The 19,592-nt window shown below is 44.7% G+C and overlaps 1 protein-coding gene across 4 annotated transcripts in view; it reads left to right on the forward strand.

Moving 5' to 3' along the window:
- Window positions 1-789: 789 nt before the first annotated feature.
- Window positions 790-19,592, forward strand: part of UBE2D3 (ubiquitin conjugating enzyme E2 D3) — a 38,223-nt gene continuing 19,420 nt past the window's right edge. Inside the window, exons 1-2 of one of the 4 annotated variants that reach the window (XM_083367388.1) lie at window positions 790-910; window positions 1,526-1,879. In XM_083367388.1, the coding sequence (XP_083223514.1) occupies window positions 1,856-1,879 (24 nt within the window). In that variant the 5' untranslated portion in view covers window positions 790-910; window positions 1,526-1,855. Of the gene's footprint in view, window positions 911-1,255; window positions 1,379-1,427; window positions 1,880-19,592 lie in introns of those variants that run through there. The other 3 variants (XM_083367389.1, XM_083367387.1, XM_083367390.1) reach the window with 3 other exon arrangements.

Raw genomic sequence — 19,592 nt, forward strand, 5'->3', positions numbered from 1 at the left:
TTCACAGAAGCTCTGCTGGCGATTTTTTTTTGAGTTCTCCATAGGGCCAAATTTTATTTGAACAAGTATGTTGGCATTATACTGGTATCATTTGGCTGATTGAGTAACAATCTGTATTCTACATATATATATTTAAATATAATTTTTGTATTTATTGTAAATTTTCAGGGATAGGTTGATCTAGGGCTAGGGAATATAAAATTATAGTAAAAAATAAAGCAATTTCACAAAGTGATTAAGGAGTGGGGAGATCCATCTTCTAGTCCTGCCTTGAGCACAGAAGAGTGATTTTGGGCCAGTCACTGTCACTCAGTCCTAGGAAGAAGTGGGAAATATAGAAAATTGAAATAAATTTAGCCAAACAGCTTGGGCTACTGCTTTAAATTTAAAGGTGCAGTCTCAGTACAACTCAGTCTCCCGATTTCTAGGCCAGCAGCTTATTCTTTCTGAGTGTAATCTATCATAGGGTTCAAATGCAGTCCCATCTTGTATATAATTTTCCAGAAGTTCAATATGTTCGAATCAGGGTTGGGAAAAAAACAATTTCCAGATTTTTAAAAGGGGCATCTTAATTTTGGTCAGTTCCAGCCTCTGAGCTTTATTAAGATTTACTCAAGTCAACCAGCTCGCGAAGAGTCTGGATATACCGAGAAGCGTAACCGTCAGCAGGCAGCATCCCATTTAGAGGGGGGGGGGGGGCTGATCCAACGAAACGACAGACGCCCCGCAGACCCAGCCGAGCTGTGCGGAGGGATACAGGGCCAGACCTGCCTCGTTAAATAGATCCGGCTGTGACGGCCATTCACCTAGTGCGCAATCCCGAAAGGGAGAAGAGGGCCGAGCGGCGTATTTGCTGGAGGCGGCCGAAAGCGCGCACGCGCTTCATCCCGATTCTAACGGCAGCAGGATTGTAAGTGTTCGAGGAGGCCGTCGCTAATTGTCGCGCAGGAGGCAAGGGGAAAAAGCGGAGACGCTCCGGCAGAGGGAAGAAGCCGGGGGGGGGGTGGTGGGAGGGCTGTGCGCGTCCATGTGCTCCCGTTTCGACGCGCGCATTCCGCGTTCCTTGGCGATGAGCGAAGCCGGGGATTTTTTTTTACCCCCCCCACCAGAAGATAAGCGCTGTTTATCTCGCGAGAGCTTTAGCGAAGACATTTGTGCGCCTTCCCTTTTTTTGCTTAATGCCGAAGAAAAAAAAGTAAATATGACGAAGGGCGCGTGCGCGAATGTTCTAACCCCCCCCCCCTTTTTCTCTCTTCGTTTCCCACTTTCGCTCCACCGAACGAGCGCGCGGTCTCCTTTCCTATAGCGGCAGTTGAGCGTTGCTGGACTCAACCAATCGGAAGGCACTGAGGGGCGGGAGATCACGCGGGCGCGCGTTGTAAGCCCGCCTCCGCCCCAGGGGGGAGGGCGGTGGCGGAGGAGGCGGGACCTATATCTAGCTCCGCCCTTTCCTTGGCCTCGCCGGCGACGGCGGTGGCTGTTGAGCCTGAGTTTAACCGCGCTCTTCCCCCGTTCCTCTCCGAAGGAGGTAGCCGCCGAGCCGTCGTTGCCCTTTTGCCGGAGAGGCTCGTCGGGAGACATCCGCCGAGCGAAAGAGGCGGCGCCGTCGACGTCGCGGCTGGCGTTCGGTGCGGGCGGGCGCCCCCGGCTGTTTCCGGAGGAAGGAGGAAAACGCAGGCGGCGAGCGAGCGAGCGACTCCATCCCCCACCCGCAGGGAGGGAGTGCGGCAGCGGCGGCGCAGACAGGCCCGACGAGGCGGAGGCGAAGGAGGCGCAGTTCGAGTGACCCCCCGGCCGCGGCGGCCACCCACCACCACCGCCCTCACCGCGACGCTCCCCCCGCGCAGAAGGAAGGATGGCGCTGAAACGCATCAACAAGGTGAGCGGGGCCCGCCGAGCGGCCTCGGCCTGCCGGCTGGGCCGAACCGCCGCCGTGCGGAGGAAGAAGCCGGGAGCGGGGGAGGCTGCCGCCTGCCTTCGCCCAGGGCGTTGGGCAGCGGCGGTTCGGCTGGGCCCGGTAGGAGCGTTACGGGCGGACGGGAGGTTGGATTGCCGGCTCGCGGCCGTCGGGCCCGGTTGTGGGGTGGGAGTGGGAGCCGTCGGAACGGGCCTTCGGGACCGTTGGGGCTCAGCGGGGATCGCGGAGGCTGCCGAGCCGATTCGTCCTCCCCGGAGTCCGTTCGGCTGCTGCCGGCCGCCGTATCTGCCTTCGTTGAAATTACAAAGCCGCCTGTTACGGTAGCTTACCATCCTGGCCCCAGTCGTTTCATGTGGGGAACAATCAAAAAGTATCCCGGACCGCCCTGTGTGCGTGTTTGTGTGTATATGTTGTGGACGTGTCTGTGTGCGGCGTCTGCCTCCCATCTGCCGTCCGTTTCTGTGCCCCGGCCAGGAACTTCTTTCCCGCATTGTAAGATGGCGGCGGGCTTGCCAGTTCAGGCGCTCTCCGGGATCTCTTTCTCTCTCTCTGTCTCTCTCTCCCTCTTTTCCTCGCTCGCTGTCAGCAATAATATGTCTGACACACGCACGCTCGTCTCCCTTCTCGGCCACCTCCATTGCAGCTGCTGGTCGGCCTGGCCCCAGAGGCCGTAGCCTTTTTTGTTAAATGCGGAATCCTTGTCTTTTGCCTCTGCTCCTGACAAGGAGCGGAAGTATGTGGTGGCGGCTCTGTGATGCATCGAGAATGTCGTTCTTGCACAATCTAGAAGGAGGGTGGAGTAAGGAGCTTAATGTGAACTGAGTGTCGTTGTGAGGAAGTTGGTTCCTATTTTGAGTTAGAGGCTCACTTGTTCTGGCAGAGGGGTGCGGTTTAGGTAACTTTGTCACCTACCTAGTTTCACTGGTGACGTTCCTGTAAACTAAGGGTGAGCGTGTTTTTACAAATGGCTAGGGGTCTTGGAAGTGCTAGTGACTTGCTTAAAGCTTTTAACTGTCCTTTGGAGTTTTTTTTTTCTTCCTAGCATTTTTCTGGCAAGTTCAGGGTGGGCTTGAAGGTATTCTGTCCTATAAAAGCTGTTTATGGTTAGTGCATGTGAAGCATTAGACCAGCTGTAATAGTTGGACCACCTTTTAGATTATATTTTAGATCTATAATCTTTGACTCGCCACTTTTTCTGTTTGTGTTCAATATTAAATATGAATAGATGTAAGCTTTACATATAAAACTTGTTCCCCTGCAGTAGAGGATAACAACTCAAGGGAGTTACCCAGCTTTAATTAGTTTTCAAAACAACACAGAGGCAGAATATTTAGCAGCTTCAGTCTTGAACATTTTGTTTTTTCCTAATGTATGTAAATGCTAAAGAATTGAAAGATAATCAGAGTCCTGACAAAAGAGGTGCTCATGTTATTGGCATTCCATTTCATCTTATTCAGAAAGTCAGATTTGATTTAAAGTCTACTCGAAGGTAGTAGCTTAATTTATTGAAGCTGGGATTCTATAAATAAGGATGTAGTTGTAATAACCAAGTTTTAGAATTTAGAGTTTGTGGCTGTAATAGCATTCATTATCTTTGGTAATGTAACTGATGTTAACTGAAATCAGTGCATGTGATATGTTCTAGAACTCTCAGAGCTGATGTCTCACTTTTATCTGGTTTACCTAGGTCAGGGGTAGGCAACCTTGGCTCTTTTATGACTGGTGGACTTCAACTCCCAGAATTCCTGAGCCAGCCTGGCTCAGCATGGAAACCTCTCCCTTTCCCCTCAGCATGGCTGGCTCAGGAATTCTGGGAGTTGAAGTCCATGAGTCATAAAAGAGCCAAGGTTGCCTACCCCTGACCTAGGTTGTAATGAATGCATCTTTATCAGTAACACCCTTATAATGTAATATATAGACTGCCTGAGAAATGTTTCCTGGTTTGTTTTTTTGTCAAATACTGGTAGCTCAAGGTTGAACTTATGGCCAGAGCAGGAAACTAGTGGTGTACAAAATATTTTCAATTTAAATTTATTACAGATATCCTGGAAGCACCAAACCTGAAATAACTCAGACTTGAAACATTTCGAATTAGAAAACGTTTTGTATACCTTTACAAATTATTGAAATGTGAATCAGTTCAAGAAATATTTAAATATTCATTATTTAAACATTATCTAAGGATCTTCTATGTTCCTATTTGCTACTTTTCTCTATACTTTTGTTGCAGTTTTTTTATAAACTTTGAAACCACTACAAATGCTGCCTCTTGAAAACCCTAAAAGTAACCTTTGCATGCTTAGTCAAAGTAAATGAAAACAACTGGGTCACATTTATGATAGAACTATACCATTAATTTAGTAAACAAGTAATTATGGATAGGAGTTGTTGCTTTAGATAATCAGGTGCACTCAAAAGTTTCTTACTCCCCGACATATTCAATAATCGAGACACAATAATTCAAAATAGTCCCAGGCCTCATATTGCCAACGATTAGTGAAGAAATAATTCTCAATTTTGTTTCTCTTAATATATTTGCCAAATTTTAGAGATTGCATACCACCTACAAACTGAACATTTATAAAATTCATAGTATAAATACGTATTGATCTTCAGCTATAAAAATTAGAATTTACTAATTGTCTTGGTATGTTTAATTCAATGAATACTTTTTATAAAGTGTGTACTATATCCTAATTTATTACTTTTGCTTGTTCCTTCATCCCAGTAGGTGTGGTTAAAACAAGCAATCTGTTAGTTTTTGTATTACTTCTGAATACTGATGGTTTAGAATTGATAAAACGCCAAATAAATATGATGGAAGTTACTGTCTGTTTAGTTATTGTCTCAACAAAAGTATCCAAATAGGATTGAGAAGAGTACATTAATATGCACAATTCTGTAAAATAAAGAATAGATGTTTAGCCATACTGATTTATTGTAAAATGAATAGTGGTATTTTTAGTTAAGGTAGCATCAATGCCACCAGTCTTGTTTATGAATGTGACAGAAAATTCAGTTACCTGCTAATTGATCATAGTAGTTTCCTTAGTTTATTTATTTTATTTATTTTTGGGACTTATATGCCGCCCTATCTCCCGAAGGACTCAGGGCGGCTAACAACAATAAAAGACAATAATACAAATGTTAAAAAAAATTAAAGCCCCAATGATAAAATATTAAAAACATTTTTTAAAATCCCTATTGTCAGTCCAGGTCAGCCTGATGGAAAAGAAATGTTTTAAGGCCGCGACGAAAGGACCGGAGGTCCAGGGACATCCGGAGCTCAAGGGGAAGTTGATTCCACAGGGCAGGCGCTCCCACAGAGAAGGCCCTCCCCCTGGGGGTCACCAGCCGGCATTGTCTAGCCAGCACCCTGAGGGGGCCCTCCCTGTGTGAGCGCACCGGGTGATGGGAACTCAGTTTAAAAGATTTAGCTATCAGATGCTAACATTTTACCTCAAGCAAGTTAGCTGACCAATCAAAACTTTTAGAAAAAAATTACCAGTTACATAGTGCAATGAATATATTCAGGAGTGTTTAATGAAATAATGTTTTATTGTAGATAGTGACCAGTCAATAAAACAAACAGTAATACAAAGATATTAGACAGTATTGTGTTGTATATTTTATTTATGACAAATCAGAAGATAGATGGATTGTGAGAAGTATGTCTCCTGAACCATAATATTGTCATAAAGGGCACATAGTAAATTGATAACTTAAAACAATTTAGTCCATTGCATTACTAATTTTTTCATGGTTCATTTTTTTTCCTTGGTTCAAGAACTCATGGCAACATGATTCTGTCTATTTTATCAGTGTGTAGTCTGCAGGGTGTCTTAGAGAATGGCTTAAACTTGTCCAGTAAAGATTTGGATAAGTTGCATCTGTAGCTTTCTTGGTTCAGTACTGTTACTTGATATGCATGATACTTAACTAGCTGTTCATACTTGGTAAAATGTCATTTATTATATTTTTGCATTTATATTAAAATTCTGTTTTTTGATCTTTTTCATTGTATACTTTAAAGTTTCTTTATTATACTTTATTATACTGAATGATCCTATACCGAAATATCTTCTAATAATTGTAGTGGTTTTGTGTTCCAAGATATTTGAAATGTTTGTCATTTGAGGCCTCTAATTTCAATTAATATTTGTTTGGAGGAAATAAAACTTACAAAAAATCAGATGTAGCTTCCATTCAGCTGTATATTTAACTGGATACTTTTGAATCTGTTACTATCCTTAGCTAACTTTACAGGATTGTGACTGATGTAGTAGTAGTAAACCTATTGCCTCCTAAAGAAGATATTTAAAAAAATGTGAGTATGTCTATCCTCCCTATTTTTTTTAGATCAGGCTTAAAATAATTATGAATCTGATTTGATAACACTAAATTTGCTATGTTGTATATAACATAGTGCCAAATGGTTCACCTTTAATAATTTAGATGTTAAAATTTATCTTGTATTGTAAATGTTCTAAGACTCCTTACATTAATCTGGCTTTGGCCATGTCTACTGATTTGTTAGAGCAGGGCTTTCCAACCTTTTCACCCATTGTATCACTTTTAGGATACGGCAACATCCGAGTACCACCAGTCGCCTAGCAAGGTGTCAAAAACTTGATGAACAAAAAAAAAGGAAAGGAAAAAAGTGAAGTACAAGTAGTCCTCAACTTACAACAGTTCACTTAGTGACTGTTCAAAGTTACAATGGCACTGAAAAAAGTGTCCTCCCAAGCCACAGCCGAGCAAGACACCTCCTTCCCCGCTTGCGGTGCTCTTCCTCCTGTCTGAGGTTTTCATAGTTGTGAGCATTTCTGTTGAGGATTGGCAGGGGGAGTGGGGGGGTGTTTGGTTGTTATTCCCCCCCCTCTCCTGGGTAGTTGCAGCAGGTTTTGGTCACTTCACATGACCTTGGGACACTGACCGTCATAAATATGAATCAGTTGCCAAGCATCTGAATGTAAATCACAAGACCGCGCAATGTTGCAACATTCCAGCAGATTGGCGCTTCTTCTGGGCTCAGCAGAAGCACTGGGATCAGCTCCAGCTGGAGCCTGGCGCTGATCCGGTGCTTCCGCTGAACCCTGACAGTCCCGAAGAAGTGCTGATCCTGGCGCTTCCGGTGAGCCCTAACAGTGCTGCAGCTCCAGCCATCTCTCGCTCAGGCTTGTGCTGTGCTGCCACCGGTTCAGCTCATTCCCCTCCCCCACTACCACTTTTCTAGGATGGTCGCACACCACCTGCCAGGTGCCAATGTACCACAAGTGGCACCCATACCACTGGTTGAAAAGCCCTACAGTCGGACAAAAAAGTATTTAGTCAGCCACCAATTGTGCAAGTTCTCTCACTTAAAAAGATGAGAGAGGCCTGTAATTTTCATCATAGGTATACCTCAACTATGAGAGACAAAATGGGGGGAAAGAATCCAGGAAATCACATTGTAGGATTTCTAACAAATTTATTTGCAAATTATGGTGGAAAATAAATATTTGGTCAATAACAAAAGTTCATCTCAATACTTTGTTATATACCCTTTGTTGGTAATGACAGAGGTCAAACGTTTTCTGTGAGTCTTCACAAGGTTTGCACACACTGTTGCTGGTATTTTGGCCCATTCCTCCATGCAGATCTCCTCTAGAGCAGTGATGTTTTGGGGCTGTCGCTGGGCAACACGGACTTTCAACTCCCTCCAAAGGTTTTCTATGGGGTTGAGATCTGGAGACTGGCTAGGCCACTCCAGGACCTTGAAATGCTTCTTACGAAGCCACTCCTTCGTTGCCCAGGTGGTGTGTTTGGGATCATTGTCATGCTGAAAGGCCCAGCCACGTTTCATCTTCAATGCCCTTGCTGATGGAAGGAGGTTTTCACTCAAAATCTCATGATACATGGCCCCATTCATTCTTTCCTCTTCATGGATCAGTCGTCCTGGTCCCTTTGCAGAAAAACAGCCCCAAAGTATGATGTTTCCACCCCCATGCTTCACAGTAGGTATTGTGTTCTTTGGATGCAACTCAGCATTCTTTCTCCTCCAAACACGACGAGTTGAGTTTTTACCAAAAAGTTCTACTTTGGTTTCATCTGACCATATGACATTCTCCCAATCCTGTTCTGGGTCATCCAAATGCTCTCTAGCAAACTTCAAAAGGGCCCGGACATGTACTGGCTTAAGCAGGGGGACATGTCTGGCACTGCAGGATTTGAGCCCCTGGCGGTGTAGTGTGTTACTGATGGTAGCCTTTGTTACTTTGGTCCCAGTTCTCTGCAGGTCATTCACTAGGTCCCCCCGTGTGGTTCTGGGATTTTTGCTCACCGTTCTTGTGATCATTTTGACCCCATGGGGTGAGATCTTGCGTGGAGCCCCAGAACGAGGGAGATTATCAGTGGTCTTGCATGTCTTCCATTTTCTAATAATTGCTCCCACAGTTGATTTCTTTACACCAAGCTGCTTGCCTATTGCAAATTCAGTCTTCCCAGCATGGTGCAGGTCTACAATTTTGTTTCTGGTGTCCTTCAACAGCTCTTTGGTCTTGGCTATAGTGGAGTTTGGAGTGTGACTGTTTGAGGTTGTGGACTGGTATCTTTTATACTGATAACAAGTTCAACCAGGTGCCATTCATACAGGTAATGAGTGGAGGACAGAGGAGCCTCTTGAAGAAGAAGTTACAGGTCTGTGAGAGCCAGAAATCTTGCTTGTTTGTAGGTGTCCAAATACGTATTTTACCAAGGAATGTACGAATTAATTCATTAGAAATCCTACAATGTGATTTCCTGGATTCTTTCCCCCCCATTTTGTCTCTCATAGTTGAGGTATACCTATGATGAAAATTACAGGCTTCTCTCATCTTTTTAAGTGGGAGAACTTGCACAATTGGTGGCTGACTAAATACTTTTTTGTCCCACTGTATGTTAGGATAAAGAAGACTATATTTTTATTGGATAAAAAATCTGTTATTTTTGCTGATGCACCCAATGTGATTTTATGAAATTTGGTAATAGATTTAATTGTTTTAGTAGTAGTTGCAAAAAAACTTGCTAGCAAAATTAGTATACTGGATTAACTAATTTTCTTGTCATAGTAGTTATATCAGAAAGGAAAATAATTTTTTATACTAATAGGATGCTTTCTCTCGACCCCTCAACTTGGTCTTAACCATATTGATAGGAAACTCACAGCATTTTCATCAGTAGGTCTTTTGCATTTATATTATTCACTATGTTGATTTGATGGGAGGAAAATTGAAATATTTTAAGTTACTTAAATGTCATTACAACTAGTAAACTCTAGCGTTGCTGACATTATGGAACAGCCGTCTGTAGAGACCAGACTGATTTCCTTTTTGTTGCTGTTTCAGAAACTCTTGATTGTTTGGCAGATCTTTCCCCTGCTGTAAATGTTACTATCTTTATTTTTAATTATTTTTATCAGTAATTCTTTTTGTATTCTGTATTTTTTATAGTTTTTTATTCCTTTCATGGACGTTCCAGTCTGTACTTGTTCTAAGTAAGCTGCTGAAAATTTCTTTTGCAGTACCATATTAGTATGTGAAATATCACCAGTAATCTTGCTTTATATTTCATCTCTCTGGGCTGCTCTACATGCCATTCTATTGCATGTTTTCCTGCCAGTTTTGCTTTATATACTAGATTTGCTTTCCTAATCTTTGCTTATAGTAATATCTAGGTATCTTCCATTGCAAGACAACTTGCAATGTTTGCAATTCTAGTTCAGAATGTCTTTGAAATTTTCTTAGTAACACATGTTAATAATTTGGTATCTTAAGGATTCATCTTTACACGTAACAGCAAATCAGATCAGTTTGAGTTGTTCTTTACGTTTGGAATACTTAGTTTTCCTTAAGCACTGAGATACTTATCACACTAGAATTTTAGCCTGCATTTCTTTCCACATAATTTTTAATGTACACAGAGTTACAAATTAACAAATTAAATAGCACTCCTTCTCTGCATTATAGTATGGCATAGCTGGTGTTTTGTTTCTTAAAGTAGCTGGAGAGTTGCAAATACAACTTTTTCTTGGAAATTGAAGCTAGGCTATTTTACATTGTTTTTTTAACTCTTGTAGACCAAATGTTTACAATTTCTTTACATTTTGGTTTATTAGAATTGGAAGAAATCCCAAAGATGCTTTAAAAACAATGATAGTACTGGTAATTATAAATTGTTCAAATCTTAAAGTTATGCTTAGCTTTTATCTTGCAGTTATTAGCCATGAATGTTTGGTCCCTGCTTGCTCACAATTGTGTTGGAGAAGAAATGTAATCCAAAGTACCTTGACGCTAAGATTATATCAATAAACTAGTTCTTCGGAAATAGTGGAATACTATATAAGGTTCAATTATCTTTACTAGCAAGAAATTTTAGTAGGCTTTCAAAAAGGACTCTCTTACATGCCCTCATGTTTTCTTCCTTCATCATCCTGCAGTACTGGAGAAATTTGGAGTGGTCTTAAGTGAGTTTTGCCCCATTTTACAACCTGTCTTGCCACAGTTTTTAAGTGAATCACTGCAGTTGATAAGTTAGTAACCCAGTTGTTAAGTGAATCTATCTTCCCGATTGACTTTCCTTGTCAGAAGGTTGCAAAAGGAGATCACATGACCTTGAACCAGTTGCCAAGCATTTGATTTTTCCATCACATGATCATGGTGATTCTGCAAAGGCTGTAACTTTCAAAAACCATCGTAAGGCACATTTTTCAGTGCCGTAACTTTGAATGGTCACTAAATGAACTATTGTAAGTTGAGGACTACCTCTACTCACCATTCAGAGTTGTGATGGTGCTTAAAAATTAATTTTACTTTCCATTTAGAGCCTTTGCAATGTTGCTCAGTCATATGATTGCCATTATAGTTAGTATTGTCCTGTGCCTGACATGAGGCACCTCTCCCCTGCAGAAGAGAAAGGGATTGCAAGAGAATAAGCTGTTTACTCTTCTACATATCAAAAGCAGTGTGACCAGGGCTGCAAGCACACTACACAAACAGCATATATTACTCTTTTGAAATTGTTTCCTCTGATTTCTTTGCAAGGAATGGAGGAAGCAAGCAATCAATTCTCTCTCTCTCTCTCTCTCTCTCTCTCTCTCTCTCTCTCTCACACACACACACACACACACACACACACACACACACACCAAAAGAGGTGAAACAATGCAGGTAGTCCTCAAGTTACGACTGGTTGCTTATTGACCAAAGTTACAACAGACTCAAAAGTTACTTATGACCTGCCCTCAAGTTATGACTATTGCACCACTTCTGTGATCACATGATTGCATTTCAGGCATTTGGAAACTGGCTTGCATTTATGACTGGTTGCAGGGTCCCACGATCACATGATAGCGTTTTGCAACATTTTTTTGCCATTTTCTGGTAAGTATTGGATTGGATTTGGGCTTAAAACTTTGTCATTCACTTAACAACTGTGGTACCTCAATGATTGTCACAAAAACAGTTGTAAAATTGAGCCTGGCTATGTGGTGGCCTAATTTATAATAGTGATGTAAAACCAACATTCTGGCTCACTTGTCATAATTTGAGGACTACCTGTAGTCTTATCTCTTTTCAGCCAGAAAGTACAGTTGCATTCACATGATTTCCAATTTAGTGACTGACTGGAGTCCCAATTATGGTAACTGCCTATAGTATAAATTCATACACAGGTTACACATAATGATATATTGGTTGGATAGTGACGTTTTCTTTAGAAGTCAAAATAATAGGTTGGGAAAGAGACATTTGTAAAATAAAATACTTTATTCCTCATTTTCATTGCTGAATTGGCACTATTTTAAATAATTGACTTGCATAGCTTTCCATGTTTTGCTTTGTTTAACTTTGCAAGACCACTAAGGTACTTTGGATTTGAAGATAAAAGTGCACTTTGGACTATGTAATTATAACTTATTTCTGCAAGTATTTTAAGCAGCCTGTGCAATTCTAGGAAAAGGTGTGTCGGCACCTGAAACCAATTCTGGACACATGCTAGGTTGCATTATCCAAGGCACTTTTCTCTCTTCAAATACAGAATGCTGTACAGTTTTAATCGGTATATGATTTTTCTATATTTTATATGGACATGTCAAGGTTCTTTTTAAAAAGAACACTGATTATTGCAAATTCCTTTTAGCTAAAATGTCTGATTTTTGCATTAATTTTGGTACAACTTTCATAGTGAGTCTTCATTACATAAGAAAGAGCCAGGAACAGCAGAGCAGAATTTCCTAAACTCTTTTGATTTCCAAAATTCTGTTTTGTGTTCCATCCTTACAATTCCAGAATTACATTTTAAATTCTACAGTAGTCATTTACATAATCCAATGTGGATTGATTAATGTTATCGCCTATGAAGTATTCAAGACTTAGGGATGTAATGGAAATGTCTCATGCTGAAAACTACTGGATTATGTTCCGTGATTTTTGCTCCACCTCAGTCTGTGGGGATTTTGCCCTGTAATTTGTGAACCATTTTGTTTCAAAGTAGAATCTTGAATCAAGTAGTCTTGGGGGCTGTTAATAATAATGGATAAGTCTATTGACACAGCAATCTTATAGCCTCTAGTGAAATTTGTTTTAATGGTGTTATTTCTATAGTTGTCAGTCCTTAAATTAGCTGAGGACTTGATTTTAACAACAGTAACTAGCTTATTATTCTTAAACAACATATGACTGAATTTTAAAGTATATTGCCGTAATAACAGTATTGGCGTTTTAAAAGTAATATTTCCAGACAAAACCACTGATGGAATTTAAAATCTCATCCTGAGCTATTTATACAAAGATATTTCTATATATAATTGTAACAAATAAGTTATGACGATGATGATAAACCAATCTAAAAAAGAGCATTGTCTTTATTAAGTACATTTTCTCCATTTGCATTTTTGCTGTCACCTATCTTTAAAGAGAGTGGTTTTGTGTTTTAATTAAAATGTGTGGCACTAAGGAAGAGAGATCATAGTTCAATAGCAGTTGATTCACTTTACAAAAGTTTCAGACTTAGTATTCCAGAATGTTCAGTTAAGTTCTCCAAAGGCAAGGCTATTAATATTAGAATACATTACATGCATATGCACATGCACTCCACACTTCTCAATTTTAATTGCTACCTGGATTCTTAGATAATGCTGATTCATCCAAATCTAGTTATTCCTGATTTGTCTTGCAGGACAGTTGGTACTACCTCGGGTTTTTTCCCCCTGTCTAGTCATAACATATTTGCCCTTCCACTGCCTATTGCCTATCTCAAGATTATGTTGCTGAAAATGCAGATTCATAGACTAAGTGCTAAAATATGCTGTGATGTATTATACCACCAGTTTTTCTTAGTATTGTGCTAGTAGAAGTAGTCATTCTTGGTATATTCCCTGTAATGACTATTGAGAAAGAACTGCCAAAATAGCTTAAGATTTGTTGTCTCTCTTACTGAAGTAGTTTATAACCATTTGTAATTGCCATAAAGAAAATACATCATGTAATTCCATCAAGATGCAGTATCTGGAAGCAATTGTCAAATATTATTCTCTGATAGTTAAAACCTGGAGTGAGTAAATATCCTCAGCACATTTTCACAATCTTCATTTAATTATGTAAAATGCCTTTTTATTACTCTAGGCTTCTGGTAAGACTTACTATGGTGTAGTTTTGTTTTTGCCGTGCATAATATTCAGAATGGCAGGAGATCCTTCCAGTCTATTTAATCTAGTCAATTTAATTTTATTATTTTATCCAGTCTACTTAATTTTATCAGTACTAAGAATACTTAGACATCCTAGAAATGGCGGTATTTGTTCCCAAAATGTTTACTAAAAGTTAGTAGTAGAATTAAATAACAAGCTCATGTTTCTTAAGCAAAGTCTAAGATGGCTAACTAGTAATTTTGTTCTCAAATATTAATCTTTCTGATAATGCTATAGCCTCAATTTTTTGCAAAAATATAACGTAGACTTTTTGATAGGTCTGTACAAGTGTTGAGATATGCTCTGAATCTTGCATGACTGTAAATGCAACACATTTTGCTACTCACTAAAGCAGTCTCACTTTTTCCAGCTTCCTCATTAAAGTTAAGGTGGCTTTTAAAGCAATATTTTTTTACAGGCTTGTAAGGGAGTCTGAAAAACTTGGGCTCTTTTAAATGAACAATAAAAGATGTTGTGCTTGCATGAGATCCAAAGCATTTTGAAAACGTATCTGAGTCCTGATATCTGTGACACAGTTCTTTAAACTCCACTAGTGAACAGTGTTTTCGTTTCTGCTCCGATTCTTTTTCTTGCCTTTCAGGAACCACTGTTGGAATTAGCATCTTTTAAATATATATGTATCATGCACTAGTCTGTCTTTGCTAGTTTTTATGATTCAAGAACTGTTTATTGCAAATATGTCCGAAATAACTTGAGGCAGTAATATTTATTTATTTATTTATTTATTTATTTATTTATTTATTTATTTATTTATTTATTAGTTTTTATAAACCGCCCTTCTCCCGAGGGACTCGGGGCGGTGTACAGAGGAAGGAATGTATACAGATTGAACAATAAAAATAATAAAAACAATAGTGAAAACAAACTGGGACCCCAGTTAACGCTATCATGCCAGGCCGGACTGCTGGAACAGGAAAGTTTTTAAGTCGCGTCGGATGGTACGGAGGTCGGGGGCCATCCGGATTTCGGTAGGTAAGCTGTTCCAGAGGGCTGGCGCACCCACTGAGAATGCCCTCCCCTTGGGGGCCACCAGCCGACATTCCTTGAGCGGTGGCACCCTGAGGAGGCCCTCTCTGTGGGAGCGCACAGGACGGTGGGGTGCTGACATTGGCAGAAGGTGCTCCCGTAGGTAGTCCGGACCCATGCCATGTAGGGCTTTGTATGTCATTGTTAGCACCTTGAACTTCACACGGAAGGCAACCGGAAGCCAGTGCAGCGCACGGAGGAGAGGTGTGATATGGGAGTATCGGGAGGCTCCCAAGAGTGTCCGTGCCGCTGCACTTTGCACCAGTTGAAGCTTCCGAGTGGATCTCAAGGGCAGCCCCATGTAGAGAGCGTTACAGTAGTCCAGGCGAGAGGTCACAAGGGCATGGGTGACTGTACGTAAGGAATCCAGGTCCAGGTAAGGCCGTAGTTGGCGAACTAGTCGAACCCGGGAGAAGGCCCCCTTGGTCACAGCTCCTATGTGGTCTTCCAGGGAGAGCTGCGAGTCTAGGAGGACACCCAGGTTGCGGGCCCTATCAACAGGGGGTAGTAACTTGTCCCCGATGTTAAGCAACGGGACGTTCTGAATATCCTGGCTTGCCGGTACGTACAGCCATTCAGTCTTGTCCGGGTTCAGTTGAAGCCTGTTTCTCCCCATCCATTCCCGGACCGCTTTCAGGCAGCGGGACATCACGTCTAGGGCATCACTGATATTGTTTGGAGTTGAGATAAAAAGCTGGGTGTCATCAGCATACTGATGGTACCCTACTCCAAAACTGCGAATGATCTCACCCAGCGGTTTCATGTAGATGTTGAACAGGAGAGGTGAGAGGACCGACCCCTGAGGGACTCCGCAAGCGAGAGGCCTCGGGGTCGACCTCTGTCCCCCTGTCAGCACCGACTGCGAGCGACCCTGGAGAAAGGAGGAGAACCAACGCAGAACCGTGCCTCCCACTCCCAGTCCCCTGAGGCGTCGCAGCAAGATACCATGGTCGATGGTATCGAAAGCCGCCGAGAGGTCTAATAAGACTAGGACAGAGGAATGGCCCCTGTCCCGGGCTCTCCAGAGATCATTCATCAGAGCGACCAATGCCGTCTCCGTGCTGTAGCCCGGCCTGAAACCTGATTGGTACGGGTCTAGATAAATCGCTTCATCCAGGATCTGAGGAAGTTGGTGCGCCACCACGCTCTCAACAACCTTCGCAAGGAAGCGAAGATTGGAGACTGGACGAAAGTTATTCAAAGAGGATGGGTCCAAGGTGGGCTTCTTGAGGAGAGGTCTCACCACCGCCTCCTTCAAGGCGGTGGGGAAGTGACCCTCACTCAGAGAAGCAGAGATGACCGCTAGGAACCAGCCTCGTGGCCCCTCTCGAGCTGCATAGGCCAGCCAGGAAGGGCACGGGTCCAGTAAGCATGTGGAGGAGCTCAACCTTCTCATAATCCTGTCCACTTCCTTAGGAGTTACAGGATCAAATTCTTCCCAGATGACATCGACAAGACTGTCCATGTCTTGTTCTTCCATCTCAGCCCAGTTGGAGTCCAGGCCAGTTCGAATCCGAGCAATTTTATCCAGCAGATATTGACCGAATTCCTCGGCTCGACCCTGCAAGGGTTCCTCCCTCACCTCTTGGTTTAATAGGGAGCGAGTCACCCTGAACAAGGCAGCCGGGCGATTATCTGCGGACGCGATGAGGGTGTAAAAATAGTTGGATTTTGCCACCCTTATCGCAGCGAGATAAGACCTGGTGAGGATTCTTAGTCGCAATCGGTCGGATTCGGATCGACTGGATCTCCAACTGCTCTCTAGGCCCCGTCTCCGACGCTTCATCTCCCGGAGCTCCTCGGTGAACCATGGGGCTCGCTGGGATCTGCGCCGGGTCAGAGGCCGCAAGGGTACAACTCGGTCCAGAGCCTCCGTGGCTGCCTTTTCCCAGGCTTCCACTAAGGCATCCGCCGAGCTGTGAGCAGGGAGTGCATGCGTGTCCCTAAGCGCTGCCTGGAACTTATCAGGGTCCATTAGGCGCCTAGGGCGGTACCATCTGACTGGCACCGTGCACCCACGGTGGGGGTGGCAAGGGGGAAGTCTAGCTGCAGGAGGTGGTGATTGGTCCATGACAGGGGCGTAACAGTTGTGGCACCCCCACCGATATCATCACGCCACCGTCCAGACAAGAACACCAAGTCTGGAGTGTGGCCTCTCTCATGAGTCGGTCCGGAAATTATTTGCGACAGGTCCATGGCCGCCATGGAAGCCATGAACTCCCGAGCCAGTTCGGACGATCCTCCCAGGGATGGTAGATTAAAGTCGCCCAAGACCATGAGTCTTGGGAATTCAACCACCAATCCTGAGAGGGCATCGAGTAGCTCGGGCAGGGCCGCCGCTGCACGATTAGGTGGTAGGTACGCCAGCAGCAGGCCCAACTGCGCCCCTGGGCCGTATCTCAGTAGGAGAGACTCACACCTGACCATCTGAGGGACGGTGGTCTCTCGCGGGCTAAGGGATTCCCTGATGATAACTGCCACTCCCCCGCCCCTCCCATGAGCCCGAGGCTGGTGCAGCACCTGGAAACCTGGCGGGCAGAGGTCAACCAGAGGAACACCCCCCTCTGGGTCCAGCCAGGTTTCTGTGATGCAAGCCAGGTCCGCATGCTCGCTCTCCACTAGGTCACGAATGAGGTGAGCTTTGTTAGCTACGGACCTTGCATTCAGGTAGACCAGCCTTAGCATGGGAGGGTGCGCACCTTTGCTCCCGGGTCCTCCGGGGGAGAACAGAGGGTCGGAGCGTCTCACCGCTTGTACAGAGCGGAGATGACACTCCCGGTGACGATACGGCCCTCTGTTTGTGCACCTTCTGCCGATCCCCACCATCCTGGGAATAGGATGTTCGTCAGTACGCCACTGGGTATTGTCGGCGACTGGTCCTCGTTTCTCACCATCGCGACTGGTCGTAGGCCTGGCCTGCGTTATGGTAGCCGGAAGGCCTGCCTTTCCTGAGCAGCCATATTCTTTCCCCGCCCCCCTCCCTAACCCAAGAAAAAACTTGGCAAGAAACTTAACCAGGGGCCTCTTGTTGGTCTTGTGATGAAGGCCCCTGACCCTGCCTGGCCATCTCTCAGAGGCCCAATGGTCGGGCCCGTCATCGAGGTTTGATGTATTGAAGGCAGGACGAACCCAGGAGAGGGGGGAACTCCTGAGGGCGAGTAGATCTACGCTAGAATATTGGAGAAGCATAGGGAGCCTTGGGGAGCATTGGGAAGGCGGTCCCCTGGGTGGAACATTGGAAGGAGGGTCTAGTCGGGTAGGTGGGTATCTGGGCCGTCATCCAACCACTGCCACTTGGCTGGGTGAACCCCGGAAGCAGGCCACTCCCCATCCTCTCACGATGGGTTGTGATTCTGCTTCTGGGGGTGGTCCAGGACCCACTCTGGGTGAAGCATACCCCATAGAGCTCTCACCTCTATGGGGCTGCAGATGTAGGACAGGCCACTCTGCCACCGTGGCTTACACCCAGGCCCATCATGTCCTGTGGGGCGAGGGAGGGCAGGGGGTTCAGAGCTGGTGGAGGCAAGATGCTGATGGCCTCGGTGGTCTAATCGCCGTCATCTCCTCCGTCGAGGGTTTTTGGTGAGATTGGTCGACCAGGGCCTGGAGAAGCTTAGCGCCGTTGTCAAGGCCCCTCGGTGGTGGTCGATACAGGTCCGCATAGCCGGTCTGCGACGTCTCCTTGATCCCATGGAGACGCCGCCGTTGTTCAGGAGCAGGCCAGGAGGTCGAGGCAGAGTAACGACTCCGGTCCTGTTCAGGGTGGTTGCTGCGGTTGCCTCGGTGTTCAGGCCCGTGGGGAGACGACAGACTAGGGCCCCGCGGGGTTCTTGCCGTCGCCGTTGCCGACGATGTCGCTGCCTCCGCCACCCAGCTGGTCCGCGGCACCTCCGTTGATCGATTGGAGACACCGCCGCAGCCTGGGAGACGAACAGGGGTGTCGGGGCAGGGCAGAGATGTTGGCCCCTCTTGGATGGCAGCAATGGTTGTGGTGGCTTGGGGCGGCCGGTGAAGTCCCGTCGCCACTGCCACCATCGCTTTTCGGCTCCTGGGACAGACGGTCAGCTTGGGGGCTGGAGAGCTGTCGCTGCTGCTGCTGTTGGTTTCGTTGCCGGCGCCTCCGCCGCACAGCTGATCTGCGGAGACGCCGCCCTTGCCCGGTGATCGGCATCGGAGGAGACCGCAGACCCGGGCTCGTTGGGCTCTCACCGCCGAAGATGCCGCCGCCACCCGGGAGCCGGTCAGGGGCAGAGCAGAGCCTCCGGCCCCTCCTGGATGGCTGCGACGGCTGTCGTGGTCCAGGGCTGTCGTGGTCCAGGGGCGGGCCTCTCGCTGCCGACGCCGCCGAAGATGCCGCCGCCTCCGCCACCCAGCTGGTCCGCGGCGTCTCCGTCGATAGCCCGGAGACGCCGCCGTCCCCGGGAGCCGGTCAGGGGGCCGGGGCAGAGCAGATAGATTCTAATAGATTCTTAAGATACTGAATTTAGTAGCTGGAACAATAGGCCAGAACACACAATTGTAGTTGATTAGTTAGAGAGTACTGACTTGCATGAGGCAATCTACACTATGATTGGTTGCTGTAAGTATAAGGGGGAGTTTCCCTTTTTTTCTCACCTTTTTCTTCTGTGTGTTCCATATACTGTTTAATTTACCTCATGATAATCCTGTGTTCCTGACTACCTTATGTTCTTTCTGTATAATGACAAAGGCCTTTGTAAGTTTGAATATTAAATATATTTACGTATATATAAAAGACTACAATTTTGTATTAGTGTCTCTGACTAATACATCTGGACAGCTGCTGCACAAGTCCTCAATATAGTTTGCTTGTGGGTGTGATGAATTGGTTTTTTTCCCCCAATTACTGGTTGATTGACCTTCACAGATACAATACTGTCTATATTCAGGATGCACCTATTGCAA

Source organism: Vipera ursinii (genome assembly GCF_947247035.1).
Source record: "Vipera ursinii genome assembly, chromosome: 7".
Lineage (NCBI taxonomy): Eukaryota > Metazoa > Chordata > Lepidosauria > Squamata > Viperidae > Vipera > Vipera ursinii.